At 33.1% G+C, this 14749-nt stretch overlaps 1 protein-coding gene across 1 annotated transcript in view; it reads right to left on the reverse strand.

The window, feature by feature from the left end:
- The window catches only part of LOC122418346 (uncharacterized), a 90887-nt gene extending 76835 nt beyond the window's left edge, over nucleotides 1-14052 (reverse strand). The window contains exons 1-3 of the mRNA XM_043432492.1: nucleotides 14010-14052; nucleotides 13118-13318; nucleotides 12389-12607 (exon numbers count right to left, since the gene is read on the reverse strand). Coding sequence (XP_043288427.1) covers nucleotides 12389-12607; nucleotides 13118-13318; nucleotides 14010-14052 — 463 coding nt within the window. The remainder of the gene's footprint in view (nucleotides 1-12388; nucleotides 12608-13117; nucleotides 13319-14009) is intronic.
- Nucleotides 14053-14749: the final 697 nt, after the last annotated feature.

Genomic DNA, 14749 nt, shown 5'->3' on the forward strand with positions numbered 1-14749 from the left:
GAACGTCCGTATAGTTGGTAAATAATATAAACTTTCTAAGTCAAATCAGTTAATCGAAAAGAGTTCTAAAAGTTCAAAGTTGTGAGGAAAAACGTGTGTCAACCTATAACCTCAAATTTTCTTTTTGATCTGAAATGACATGGTTGATAAATAATTAATAAAACAAAAACACACGGAACTGTTAGTATGATGTTAGAAACTTCAATTGAATAAATGTTTTCTAATTTATTTCTTGTGTCATCATTATTTTTGAATATTCCCATATTTTGCTTCCTATTGAGTTTGGCTCTGCTCTATCCGATCCTTGTTTTGACTCCATCGGTTTGCAGCGGATGGATACATATTATTAATTGGTTTCCTGATATGTGTCCTATGATTGTCTAATATTTCTTCATGCTGATTGTGGTAACGTAATTCAAGTGGTTTCCGACTATGATCATCAATCGCACATTTTGTATATCTGATTCTCAAAACAGTTTCTGGTGTTGATATAAGTGCAGTTATACTTTTTCCACCTGGTCTGTCGAGTAATAAATTTTGAAACTTGTTCCAAAAAGTCTTTGGATGTTTTTTTTGCTGATAGTATGAAAAGTTGAATCTTCGGAATGCGGTAGGCAAACACAAATTTTGACAACAATACTTATGAAATAACTCGTATGTTGAGTATTCCTGTTCTGCAAACTGCAAATGTGGAATTATTGGTGAAAACATTCATTACGATAAGTCTACAGTTGCTCAGTTTTGGATGCGATTGAGTATAATGCCTGCCAACATCATGGAAACCTACAGAATTTCTAAATGTTATATGCGCTATGTCATTTTAATGGAACATCATGACTTTGAACAACTTTTCACTATAATACTATATAGATTTGGATCATTGAAATACAGCAAAAATCTGCAAACTATAAAATTTATATACTTTGCCATTCATTTTACTTTTTGACTCTCACTGCAACATAAATATGAAGTGAAAAATTCATTAGAAAAGTCTTTAGTTGCTCATTTATGCTTTGAAATTTGATTTGAAATTGCTGTTTTCCAAACTCATTGCGCAGATACATTGAATTGCAGCAGATAGCTGCGAACTTTAAAATTTCTGTGGATAAATATATGTGCTAAGTATCACCTCCTATCTTTAATTATGGTAATATTGAGTATTCTCACTTTGCAAACTACAAATGTGGAATTATTAGTGAAAAGATTCATTACGCTAAGTCTACAGTTGCTCAGTTTTGGATGCGATCAAATATAATGCCTGCTAACATCCATGGGAACATACAGGATTTCTGAATCCAATGTTCGCTATGTAATTTCAACATAACATCATGACTTTTACCAACTTCTCTCTATAATACTATAGATTTGGATTATTGAAATACAGCAAAAATCTGCGAATTCTAAAATTGATATACTGTGTCACGCATTTTACTTTTTAAAACTAAGTGTAACATATATATGAAGTAAACACTCATCACAGAAGTCTTCAGCTGCTCATTTATGGATAGATTTTAAATTGCTGTCTTCAAAATTTATTGCGCAGATACATTGAATCGCAGCAGATACCTGCGAACTCTGAAATTTCTGTGCATAAATATGTGTGTTAAGTATCACCCCCTATCTTTGATTATGAGAATGAGTAATAGAACTTGGTTTAGTAAGTTTTAAAGTATTTCTTTTTAAATACTATTGAAGTTTGTATTACTGCGGTATGAAGCGAATACCTCCAAACTTTCATATTTTTGTGTCGCAGCATGTGTGCCAATCATTTAAATTCTTTACTCCAACCGTAACATGTAATCTCAAAAATTCATCACAAACGTCTTCAGCTTCTCTAAATTCCTAAATTTTCCGTTTTCTATTTCATTCTGAGTTTTTAAACTTTTAAATTCATTAATGAATTCTCCTGAAATTGTTTTTCGCCAAAACAAATGCAGATACCTTAAACGTCTTTGAATTCGGTTGCTCTGTTGAATTAAGTACGCTCAGTTTTTTTTGCTTCTTTGAGTTCTGACATAATAAATGTTTCCGGGTGCCTTTTTTCAGCAACTATCAAACTGGATAATTGGATCTCAGCGGCCACTTGCAAACTTTGGAAATATATTTCATCAGGGACACGTTTTGAATGACACGAAAATGTCTAGATTCAGAATGCAAAAGCAACATTTAAAAAGGGCCAATTCTGTTGGATTTGTTGTGTCTTGAATTTGATCTATCTTTCCTCTTTTCCTTTCTTTTTCCTAACGTTATCAGCCGAAAATCATATCTCGGCCCGCAACACGCATTGCTCCATGTTCTTGAGTTCCCAATGGACGAAACATATTAGAAGAGAAGGAGAAAAATCACAAAAGTCCAAGACTAAACCTCTATCGAAATATTTTCAGTACAATTTCGACGAAAAATAGGTCTTTTTTCGTGAAAACCAACGTTATACGCCGAAAATTATAAACAATTCATAGAAATTTATACTAAAATCTTACAGTCATCTGAACATAAATAAGGATCTTTTGAGAAAAAAGACGTGATATCAAACCATAAACTTCCCCTAGGGAAAAAAAAGGTTGGGACAAGTACATTGATGGTCCCTCGTGTTTGCTGATAATTCCACCCATAAAAAAAACTTAAAAAAAAAAATTTTTTTTAATTGTAAAAAAAATTATTTTACAAAAAAAAATACAGAACAATTCGAAAAAAATTTTACAAATCTTGAAAAAACATTATATTAAAGCAAAAACTAATCTGTATCTATTTTTCTAAGTGTCAAAAGAATCAAATAACAAGTAAAAAATAAAAAATCGAAAAATCGGTCTTGACATCATTTTGGAAACCGATGCCTCATTCTTCTTATTAGATTCGGACAGCTAAATCAACTGAAAAAAATTCCATCTAATTTACGTGCGGCATTAAAATTTATTATATTAATTCGAGGCCAAGTATTTTCTAATGAATTGAAAAAAGTTACCACTTGAATTACGTGCAGCATTAAAATTTATGATATCAATCGGTGGACAAGTATTTTATTAGTAACTCCAAATTTTGACATTATTAAATTCTTCTAAGAAGCTTTTAAATCCAAAAAAATCACATTAAAGCTAGTCACTTCTTACTCTGTGGTGGCAGAGACTTATAAGAAAATCGACTCTTCTCAGACTTTCAGGATCCTCTGGTATTATTCACAAAATTCGACGTCGATTGGATCGATACAAATTATGTTTAAATATGTGTTAAAAGTACTTGTCCGGCCCATCACTTTCCGTTTAAATTGTTTATCCAAATAAAAGTCAGGGCTTGTCTAGAACTGATGGATCACAAGTATTCATGCAGAGGGAATTTAGAGAGTAATCTTCAAGTAATTTTCCCTCAAATGCACTAATTTAATAAGAACGGAAACGAATTGTCCTGTACTATACAAGGGATATTATTGTGCATCGATAAATGAAAAAAATTGTACATAATGTATATGTTCAAGCTTCCAAAATAACTCTGCAGTTTACATTCGATGACGGCAATTTTTACTTCCCACTTATTCTTCCAGCGAACGAGTTCCATTCGGAATAAGAACTAACCTATAATATTATTAAGAACATTAAATTAATAATGAGTCGCATTTCAACAAACTTTTAACGAGATTCTGCCGTGCCATTTCGTTTTTTTATGATTGATTCTTTATTGAATGAATAGTGATGGGCCGGACAAGTACTTTTAACACATATTTAAACATAATTTGTATCGATCCAATCGACGTCGAATTTTGTGAATAATACCAGAGGATCCTGAAAGTCTGAGAAGAGTCGATTTTCTTATAAGTCTCTGCCACCATAGAGTAAGAAATGACTAGCTTTAATGTGATTTTTTTGGATTTAAAAGCTTCTTAGAAGAATTTAATAATGTCAAAATTTGGAGTTACTAATAAAATACTTGTCCACCGATTGATATCATAAATTTTAATGCTGCACGTAATTCAAGTGGTAACTTTTTTCAATTCATTAGAAAATACTTGGCCTCGAATTAATATAATAAATTTTAATGCCGCACGTAAATTAGATGGAATTTTTTTCAGTTGATTTAGCTGTCCGAATCTAATAAGAAGAATGAGGCATCGGTTTCCAAAATGATGTCAAGACCGATTTTTCGATTTTTTATTTTTTACTTGTTATTTGATTCTTTTGACACTTAGAAAAATAGATACAGATTAGTTTTTGCTTTAATATAATGTTTTTTCAAGATTTGTAAAATTTTTTTCGAATTGTTCTGTATTTTTTTTTATGAAATAATTTTTTTTACAATTAAAAAAAATTTTTTTTTTAAGTTTTTTTTATGGGTGGAATTATCAGCAAACACGAGGGACCATCAATGTACTTGTCCCAACCTTTTTTTTCCCTAGGGGTAATAAACTTTAATGCTGCACGTAAATTAGATGGAATTTTTTTCAATTGATTTAGCTGTTCGAATCAAAGAAGAAGAATGAGGCATCGATTTCCAAGTTTTTTTTTATGGATGGAATTATCAGCAAATACGATACCATCAATGTACTTGTCCCAACCTGTTTTTCCCTAGGGTTCACAATATTCGACGTCGATTGGATCGATCAAGAGACTCGGCAGAGTCTCGGGACAAGTACATTGACAGCCCTGTCGTCTGCTGGCCCGAGGCTCTCGCCGAGACTATATTATCTCTGAATAAAACGATTCGCGGTGGTGGGGGTAAAATCGACATGTCATTTTCTTGAATTGCGAAGCTCAGGAGTTATGTCGCAATTTGAAAATTGAACTTTCAACTAATTAAGAAATTCTCTTTCGATTGCGCCCAAAATCAGCATGATCGGTGGCGTCATTACTGAGAAAAAACTTTGCACGGGCTCAAGATTATGGAAAAAGTACCAACACATTTACGCAGCTGACGTATCCGTATATGGGTTCAGACCGATACATACAAGGGCTTCTTGATGCCCATCATAACCAATCACCGGTGAGAATCTATTCGTCTCGACCAATCGCCGATGAGAAAGTTTCTGATAGTCCTCAATGTTTTCTTGTATACCGTCTGTTATCGTCTGTTATGTTATTATAAAGTGATTGCGATCGTAGCTCCGTGGATCAACGGTGTAAGATTTGCAAATTTCGTTTAAATAAATAAAACATTATTGGAAATAGCAGTGGATATAATCAACTTTATTTTTTTCATAAAAGAAGTTTCAATAAGTTTCGAGCCCAATTCACGACAATAATATCTAATAAATAAAACCTCAAAAGTGGATTAATTGATCTCATACAGTGTACTGAGAGTGAGTAAAATGTTGAGAAGTGAAAACGTGAATAATGTGTGTCGTGAAAATTAAGAATTATCTGTTCTACTTCGATATCGTAATATATACATAGATAGCAAATTTGCGAGATTTCGCGTCATGTTGACGTTTGAGGTTATGACCGCCGGAGTGCTGTTGCGTGCAGAGTGTAGAAAAATAAAAGTGGTTATTGAAAAGTGGAAGGAATCGATATTATTAATGACGTGACTAATTAGTGTTGAATAATAATAATAATAACAATGAGAAAAAAAACGTTCGTTCATTATAACCTCTAAAACGTTCTTTCCAAACAGAAATTTTATGTTGTGTAATTACATTAAAGAGGTGGATGGTTGTGTGTAAACGAATTCAAATAAATTTCAAAAAACTTTGGTCAAGTAATTCAATGTATTGTTGTCATAATTTCTTTCATTTAGTTTGCCTATGTTCACCGGTCCCTTTTTTCCACCTCCTTAGCTCACAGTGTATATTGTCATACCAATTTCTATTTGTTCTCCAGACAATACGAGAGATATTCGTATTTCTATTTTTTTATATTAATTTCAACAAGATAATTTGAAATATTTATAACAAAAAGCCTTCATGATTGCTTGTTCATACACCCAAGTTTTGAAAAATCTTTGGGCCATGTAAATGCATAGATATATTCACTTGAGTTGTTACATGATAAATTTGGAAATTTATTTCAATAAGTCATTGGGTGCTTAATTTTCATGATATCAAAATTTGTATCTTCGAAATGCAATGAACACCTCTAAAGTTCGACAAAGTGATGAAGCGACAAGTATATTGAATATTTCCAGACCATGTTTGCGAATGCATTGTGTGTCAAATATTTTGTCTGCGGATAACCATGGAGACATACAAAATTACAGCATTTTGCTTGCTTCAACATGCATCGTATCTGTCACTTTTTTTTTGAATGTGTCATAATAAGTTTCAAAAATGTGGTTCATGTAATTTTGAAGTGTTTTTCCCTATAGCACCAAAGTCTGTATAACTGGTACGTAGCAAGTACCTATGAACTTTGATATTTCTGTGAAATAGCAGGTATGCCAATCTTTTAACTTTTTGGTTCTGACTGGAATATATTAACGAAGATATTCATTACTAAAGTCTTCACCTACTTATTTCTGAATAGATCTGAAATTACTGTCTTCAGAAACTAATGCACAGATACATGAAACAATTTTGATTTCTGTTCTCTTTCAATTGCGCTGTCTTTTTTCTTTTTAACTATGTCTCTGCTCTTTCCGATCCTTGTTTTGACTCCATCGGTTTGCAGCGGATCGATGCATATTATTAATTGGTTGCATAATATGTGTCCTATGATTTTCTACTATTTCTTCATGCTGATTGTGGTAACGTGATTCAAGAGGTTTCCAATTATGATCATCAATCGCACATTTTGTACAACAGATTCTCAAAACAGTTTCTGGTCTTGATATAAGTGTAGTTATTCTTTTTCCACCTGGTCTGTCGAGTAATAAATTTTGAAACTTGTTCCAAAAAGTCTTTGGATGCTTTTTTTGCTGATAATATGAAAAGTTGAATCTTCGGAATGCGGTAGGCAAACACAAATATTGACAACAATACTTATGAAATGACGTGTATGTTGAGTATTCCTATTCTGCAAACTGCAAATGTGGAATTATTGGTGAAAACATTCATTACGATAAGTGTACAGTTGCTCAGTTTTCGATGCGATTAAGTATAATACCTGCCAACATCATGGAAACCTACAGAATTTCTGAATGTTATGGGCGCTATGTCATTTCAATGTAACATCATGACTTCTAACAACTTTCCACTCTAATACTATAGATTTGGATCATTGAAATACAGCAAAAATCTGCAAACTATAAAATTTATATACTGTGCCATTCATTTTATTTTTTGACTCGCACCGTAACATAAATATGAAGTGAAAAATTCATTACAAAAGTCTTCAGTTGCTCTTTTATGGATGGATTTGAAATTACTGTCTTCCAAATTCATTAAACAGATACATTGAATTGCAGCAGATACCTGCGAATTTGGAAATTTCTGTGGATAAGTATATGTGCTAAGTATCACCCCCTATTTTTATGGTAATATGTAATTGAACTTTGTTCAGCAAGTTTTAAAGTATTTCTTTTCAAATAGTATTAAAGTTTGTATTACTGCGGTATGGAGCGAATACCTTCAAACTTTGATATTTTTGTGTCGCAGCATGTGTGCCAATTATTTGAATTTTTTACTCCAACCGTAACATGTAATTTCAAAAATCTTAATTTTCCTTTTTCTAAATTCTATGCTAAATTTCTGAATTTCCTAATTTATTTCTAAATTATCCTGAAATAAAATTGTTTTCCTCCACAAGCAATGCAGGTACCTTAAACGTCTTTGAATTCCGTTGCTCTGTTGAATCAAGTACGCTCAGTTTTTTTTACTTCTTTGAATTCTGACATAATAAATGTTTCCGGGTGCCTTTTTTCTGCAACTATCAAACTGTAGATATAATTGGATCTCCGCGGCCACTTGCAAACTTTGGAAATATATTTCATCGGGGGCATATTTTGGATGACACGAAAATGTCTAGATTCAGAATGCAAAAACGACATTTAAAAATGGCCAATTCTGGTGTATTCGTTGTGTCTTGAATTTGATCTATCTTTTCTCTTTTCCTTTCTTTTCACTAACGTTATAAGCCGGAAATCATATCTCAGCCCGCAACACGCATTGCTTCATGCTCTTGAGTTTCCAATGGACAAAACATATTAGAAGACAAGGAGAAAAATCACCAAAGTCCAAGAACAAACCTCTATCAAAATATTTCCAGTACAATTTTGATGAAATTTAGGTCTTTTTTCGTGGAAACCAACGTTATAAGCCGAAAATCATATCACGACCTACAACCTGCTTTTCACCGTGCTCTTTGGTTCCTAATTGACAAAACATATTAGAGTACAAGGAAAAAAATCGCTAAAGTCCAAGGAGAGACCTGTGACGAAATATTTTCAGTACAATTTGGATGAAAAATAGGTCTTTTTTCGTAGAAACCAACGTTATAAGCCGAAAATCATATTTCGGCCTCCAACCCGCTTTCCATCGTGCTCTTTGGTTCCTAATTGACAAAACATATTAAGATACAAGGAAAAAAATCGCCAAAGTCCAAGAACAAACCTGTGACGAAATATTTCCAGTTCAATTTTTACGAAAAAAAGTCTTTTTTAGTGGAACCCAAACGTTATAAGCCGAAAATCATATCCCGGCCTCCAACCCGCTTTCGACCGTGCTCTTGTGTTCCTGATTGACAAAACATATTATAGTACAAGGAAAAAAATCGCCAAAGTCCAAGAACAGACCTGTGACGAAATATTTCCAGTTCAACTTTTACGAAAAATAGGTCTATTTTCGTGGAAACCTACGCTATAAGCCGAAATTCATATCCCGGCCTCCAACCCGCTTGCGGCCGTGCTCTTGGGTTCGTAATTGACAAAACATATTAGAGTACAAGGGAAAAAATCGCCGAAATCCGAGGACAGACCTGTGACGAAATATGTCCAGTATAATTTTGACAAAAAATAGGTCTTTTTTCGTGGAAACCAATGTTATAAGTATTAAATCGTAAATAATTCATAGAAATTAAAATAAAAATTATATAGTGGTGAAAACATAAATAAGGAACTTTCGAGAAAAAAGACGTGATATTAAACCATAAACTTCCCCTAGGGGAAAAAAGGTTGGGACAAGTACATTGATGGTGTCGTGTTTGCTGATAATTCCATCCATAAAAAAAACTTAGAAACCGATCCCTCTTTCTTCTTATTTGATTCGAACAGCTAAATCAATTGAAAAAAATTCCATCTAATTTACGTGCAGCATTAAAATTTATCATATCAATTCGAGGGCAAGTATTTTCTAATGAATTGAAAAACGTTACCACTTGAATTACGTGCAGCACTAAAATTTGTGATATCAATCGGTGGACAAGTATTTTATTAGTAACTCCAAAGTTCAACATTATGGAATTGTTCTAAGAAACTTTTAAATCCAAAAATATCACATGCAAGCTAATCATTTCTTGCTGTATGGTGGCAGAGACTTATAAGAAAATCTATTCTTTTCAGACTTTCAGGAGCTTCTGATATTATTCACAATATTCGACGTCGATTGGATCGTTACAAATTATGTTTACATATGAGTTAAAAGTACTTGTCCGGCCCATCACTTTCCATTAAAATTGTTTATTCAAATAAAAATCAGGGCTTTTCTAGAACTGATGGAGCACAAATATTCATGCAGAGGGAATTTAGAGAGTAATCTTCAAGTAATTTTCCCTCAAATGCACTAATTTAATAAGAACGGAAACGAATTGTCCTGTACTATACAAGGGATGTTTTTGTGCATCGATAAATAAAAAACATTTTGCACATTAAATATGTTCAAGTTTCCAAAAATAAGTCCCCAGTTTGTATTGGAATGACGGCAATTTTTACTTCTCACTTCTTCCAGCGAACGAATTTCATTCGGTATAACTAACCTATACTATTATTAAGAACATTAAACTAATAATAAATCGCATTTCAATACATTTTTAACCGGATTCTGCCGTACAATTTCGTTTTTTTATGATTGATTTTTATTTCAATAAATAGTGTTGGGCCGGACAAGTACTTTTAACTCATATTTAAACATAATTTGTAACGATCCAATCGACGTCGAATATTGTGAATAATATCAGAAGCTCCTGAAAGTCTGAAAAGAATCGATTTTCTTATAAGTCTCGGCCACCATAGAGCAAGAAATGATTAGCTTGCATGTGATATTTTTGGATTTAAAAGCTTCTTAGAACAATTCCATAATATTGAACTTTGGAGTTACTAATAAAATACTTGTCCACCGATTGATATCACAAATTTTAGTGCTGCACGTAATTCAAGTGGTAACTTTTTTCAATTCATTAGAAAATACGGTAATTATGCAGAAGTGGGGCTCCACCCCAAAACAACTCCAAATAATTTTCTATGAATTCAGGACTATACTATGGCATGAGAATATGTATTTTATGGTGGCGGAAGGTGGCTAAAATTATTTAAATTCCCATAATTTGCAAATTTATAAAATTATGAGAAATTCTGATAAATCCGTATTTACAATCGCAACACTGATTCGGATATATGTCAACATTCGTATGACGATTATTTCAGTCTTATGTATACAAAAAAACGGTTCTCAAAAGAACCATTCACTAGTAACATGGATGGCAAACGTTGCGCTCCGCGCCGGGGAGACCCACCCATTTACCTTTCAAGAATTTTCTTTTTTCTTTGTTCAAATTAAAAAAATAAAAGAAAAAAATTCTTGAAAAGTAATTGCTGAAAAATTCTTGAAAATACTTTTCCATTTACTTTTCAAAAATTTTCTTTTTTCTTTGTTCAAATTTAAAAAATAAAAGAAAAAAATTCTTGAAAATACTTTTCCATTTACTTTTCAAGAATTTTCTTTTTTCTTTGTTCAAATTAAAAAAATAAAAGAAAAAAATTCTTGAAAAGTAAATGGGTGGGTCTCCCCACCCATTTTTACTTCAAAATCCCCGGAGTAGCCAAGCCAAGGAGCGCAACCCTTGCCATCCATGTAGCCTTCAAATCAACCATTAAACGTACTTATATACACGCATATTAACTTTATTTTCAATGTATAAAGAATAAAATGAAAACAAAAAATTTCTTGATCCCCAAGGTCATGCGCCACCACAATATTGCGTGTTTTCATGTTTTATATTCATAAGAAACATAAATATAAAAATTCAACCCGATGTAGGTGGAGCCCCACTTCTGCATAATTACCGAAAATACTTGCCCTCGAATTGATATGATAAATTTTAATGCTGCACGTAAATTAGATGGAATTTTTTTCAATTGATTTAGCTGTTCGAATCAAATAAGAAGAAAGAGGCATCGGCTTCTAAGTTTTTTTTATGGATGGAATTATCAGCAAACACGACACCATCAATGTACTTGTCCCAACCTTTTTTCCCCTAGGGGTACAAATTATGTTTAAATATGAGTTAAAAGTACTTGTCCGGCCCATCACTTTTCGTTTAAATGGTTTATCAAAATAATAATCAGAGAACTAGAACTGATGAATCACAAGTATTCATGCAGAGGGAATGGAGAGAATTATCTTCAAGTAATTTTTACTTACTTACACCAATTTAATAAAACACGAAAACAAATTGTTCCGCAAAATACAAGGGATATTATTGTTCATTGATAAATGAAAAAAATTATACATAATATATATATTCAAGCTTCCAAAATAACTCTCCAGTTTATATTCAATGATGGCAAATTTTTCTTCCCAATTATTCTTCCAGCGAACGAATTCCATCCGGAATAAGAACTAACCTATACTATTATTAAGAACATTAAACTAATAATGAATCGCATTTCAACAAATTTTTTACCAGATTCTGCCGTACAATTTCGTTTTTTATGATTGATTTTTTATTGATTGAATAGTGATGGGCCGGACAAGTACTTCTAACTCATATTTAAACATAATTTGTATCGATCCAATCGACGTCGAATATTGTGAATAATATCAGAAGCTCCTGAAAGCCTGAAAAGAATCGATTTTCTTATAAGTCTCTGCTACCATAGAGTAACAAATGACTAGCTTTCATGTGATTTTTTTTGGATTTAAAAGCTTCTTAGAACAATTTAATAATGTTAAATTTGGAGTTACTAATAAAATATTTGTCCATCGATTGATACCATAAATTTTAGTGCTGCACGTAATTCAAGTGGTAACTTTTTTCAATTCATTAGAAAATACTTGGCCTCAAATTGAAATAATAAATTTTAATGCTGCACGTAAATGAGATGGAATTTTTTTCAATTGATTTAGCTGTTCGAATCAAATAAGAAGAATGAGGCATCGGTTGCCAAGTTTTTTTTTATGGATGGAATTATCAGCAAACACGACACCATCAATGTACTTGTCCCAACCTTTTTTCCCTAGGGGATTATTTATATCGCAGACAACATTACCACATTCTTTTCGGATAGTTAGATAAAATAATTGTCAAGATATTACGTTTTTGACAAAGTACGTCACGTTTACGATCGCATTTGGCTTCGACATAGACCGGTATTTCGCTCGAGTGTCTATCCAATAGAAGACAACCTCCGATAGATTGGCTTAAATTTCTCAGCCTCATCCCGTTATATCTTATTTCTTCTCCCGAGACCAACCAACGCCATGTTCCGGGTTCAGTTTTCTTTGTATATCCACCGATCCAAGCGCTCTCGACAGCTTCATTTTCATAAAAGAAAAATATTATTTGAAGAACAAAATATTTTCACGTATTAAAATATTTTCTAATATTATAAATAATCCATTTTTTCTGGCAAAAACTCAAGGGAAAAATTCGTATTGGTTTTGAGATATTTTTTTGTCATTCAAAAACTATTGTAATTGTAATCAGAAAATATGTTTAATTATACTCGGGTTCGTGAACACAAATAAATTGTTGAATTGATTTAATAAAACTATTAACCTTTAGACCGCCAAAATTTGAGAGTTAAAATCGTTCTTGAAAAATGACCAAATTTGTGTCTAGTATCACATATCAGTTACATCCAAAGTTCATATCACAGGGCGAGCCGATATATCGGCTCTCCGGTCCTCTAGAGGTCAACAGCTTCCGTTAGTGTTTTTGAATATTTCTTTTATAACACGTTCACGCATCTTTTGATGTATTACTTATAAATTGTACTCCATCTTATGAAAAGATTTTTTATGCAGGAATAAAATTAAATGTACCTGGTCTATTCCGCAGCATAGAAGCTGCGAGCGTTTGGGCTTCTTTCACACTTCTAACTTCAGCAACTTGAAGTCCTTTCTCTCTACATTGTACTACAGCTTCTGCCCATGTAGCTCTACCAGAATACAATAGAAATTCTTCTTCCCCGATATTCGATGCAGCCACCATTTTTATTTCAATGTCCAGAATTCGATGAATATCTGAGTGAACATTTTTTTCTTATTGTAAACTATTCATTCAAAAATTCATCGGTAAAAATAATATACTAACGTAGAGATCGGCAAAAAAAAATTTTCCATTTTTCATTTTTGAATTGATCAAAAATGCACATTGGAAAAATTATTCTTATCAATTGATTAAAAATCATTAATTATTTCAAATTAAATTCTCAATTAACCAACCAATTTTTAATTGATGCAGGAGATATTATCAATTGACGAAAAATTTCCAATTGATGAAGAAGATATTGTCAATTGACCGACCAATTTTCAATTGATGGAGGAGATATTACCAATTGACGAAAATTTTTCAATTGATCCAAAATGTTCTGTCAATTAACCATAGTTCTAATTCCAATTCCATTCTAGAAAAATTTTTGGCCAATTGGTGGATCATCCATTGGCGATTCGGGCGATACCAACGTCTGATTTACGCATACATAGAATGAGATACATCCGTGAGCATTAGGGTGGTCCTCATTTCGGGTTGAAATTTTTTTCTCAAATTCCCCCCCTGGTTCGATTCTAAATCACTAAAAAAGACACCACAACAAAGCTGTGGTCAGTGGGATGATGGGAAAGGGTGCCGGCAAGCCCGGTCGTTGTTTCTACGTCAGTCAAATTTGTGTTTGCTTTATCTTTGGCTCCTATTCTTTTTCTATGTATAAATCACGTCGAGCCATCCAAGTGTACTCGAAACCCTTGTCAATCGTCATTAAGAACAACCATTTAAGTATTTATTTAACATATTGAAACGTTTCGATATTCGGGAGGTGGTCAATTCCCATATAAGCCTCGAAATCAAAGGCTTATTATGGAACTTGGGAAAGGTGAAAAAATCCCGACAAATGCAGATGCAGTCAATAACTGTAATTTAAAATACCGAGTTACAATTACAAGTTCCTTAATTAATCTTGCACTCTAATAATTCTTTTATAATAGTTCTTTTATAATCGCACCTGAATCAATACAATTGACGGTATCTCTATGACGGTTTATGGGTGACTGTCTCGGCTCTCGCTCATGAGCTGTGTCTCTCGTCGCGTACCTACCACAACCGTGGTGTGCGCGAGTGGGGGACTAAGTTTGCGTCGGTGTCAAACTTACACCCAAATATCGGAACTTAGGATTTTTTAGATCCTCTTCTCTCACGTAGGAGAGGTGTCAGTATGCAGATTCGTGCACTGACCGGTGGATTTTTGCCAGGAACGGGTAAAGCCATCCGATTTCCCCATCTTGCAATTCGAGGAGCTTGGCTCGAACTCGACCTTCAAGAACGGATACTTTCGTCCGGTATAGGAGCATCTAGTGCTCTGCATTGCTTTCTCGCTACGCAATCGGGCTTAGCCTCGCTAAAGCGTACTGCGAGAAGCAATCTTCTCGTTATCGAGGAATGATAGGCTCCATTATAAC

The sequence above is a fragment of the Venturia canescens genome, chromosome 11 (assembly GCF_019457755.1).
Source record: "Venturia canescens isolate UGA chromosome 11, ASM1945775v1, whole genome shotgun sequence".
NCBI lineage: Eukaryota > Metazoa > Arthropoda > Insecta > Hymenoptera > Ichneumonidae > Venturia > Venturia canescens.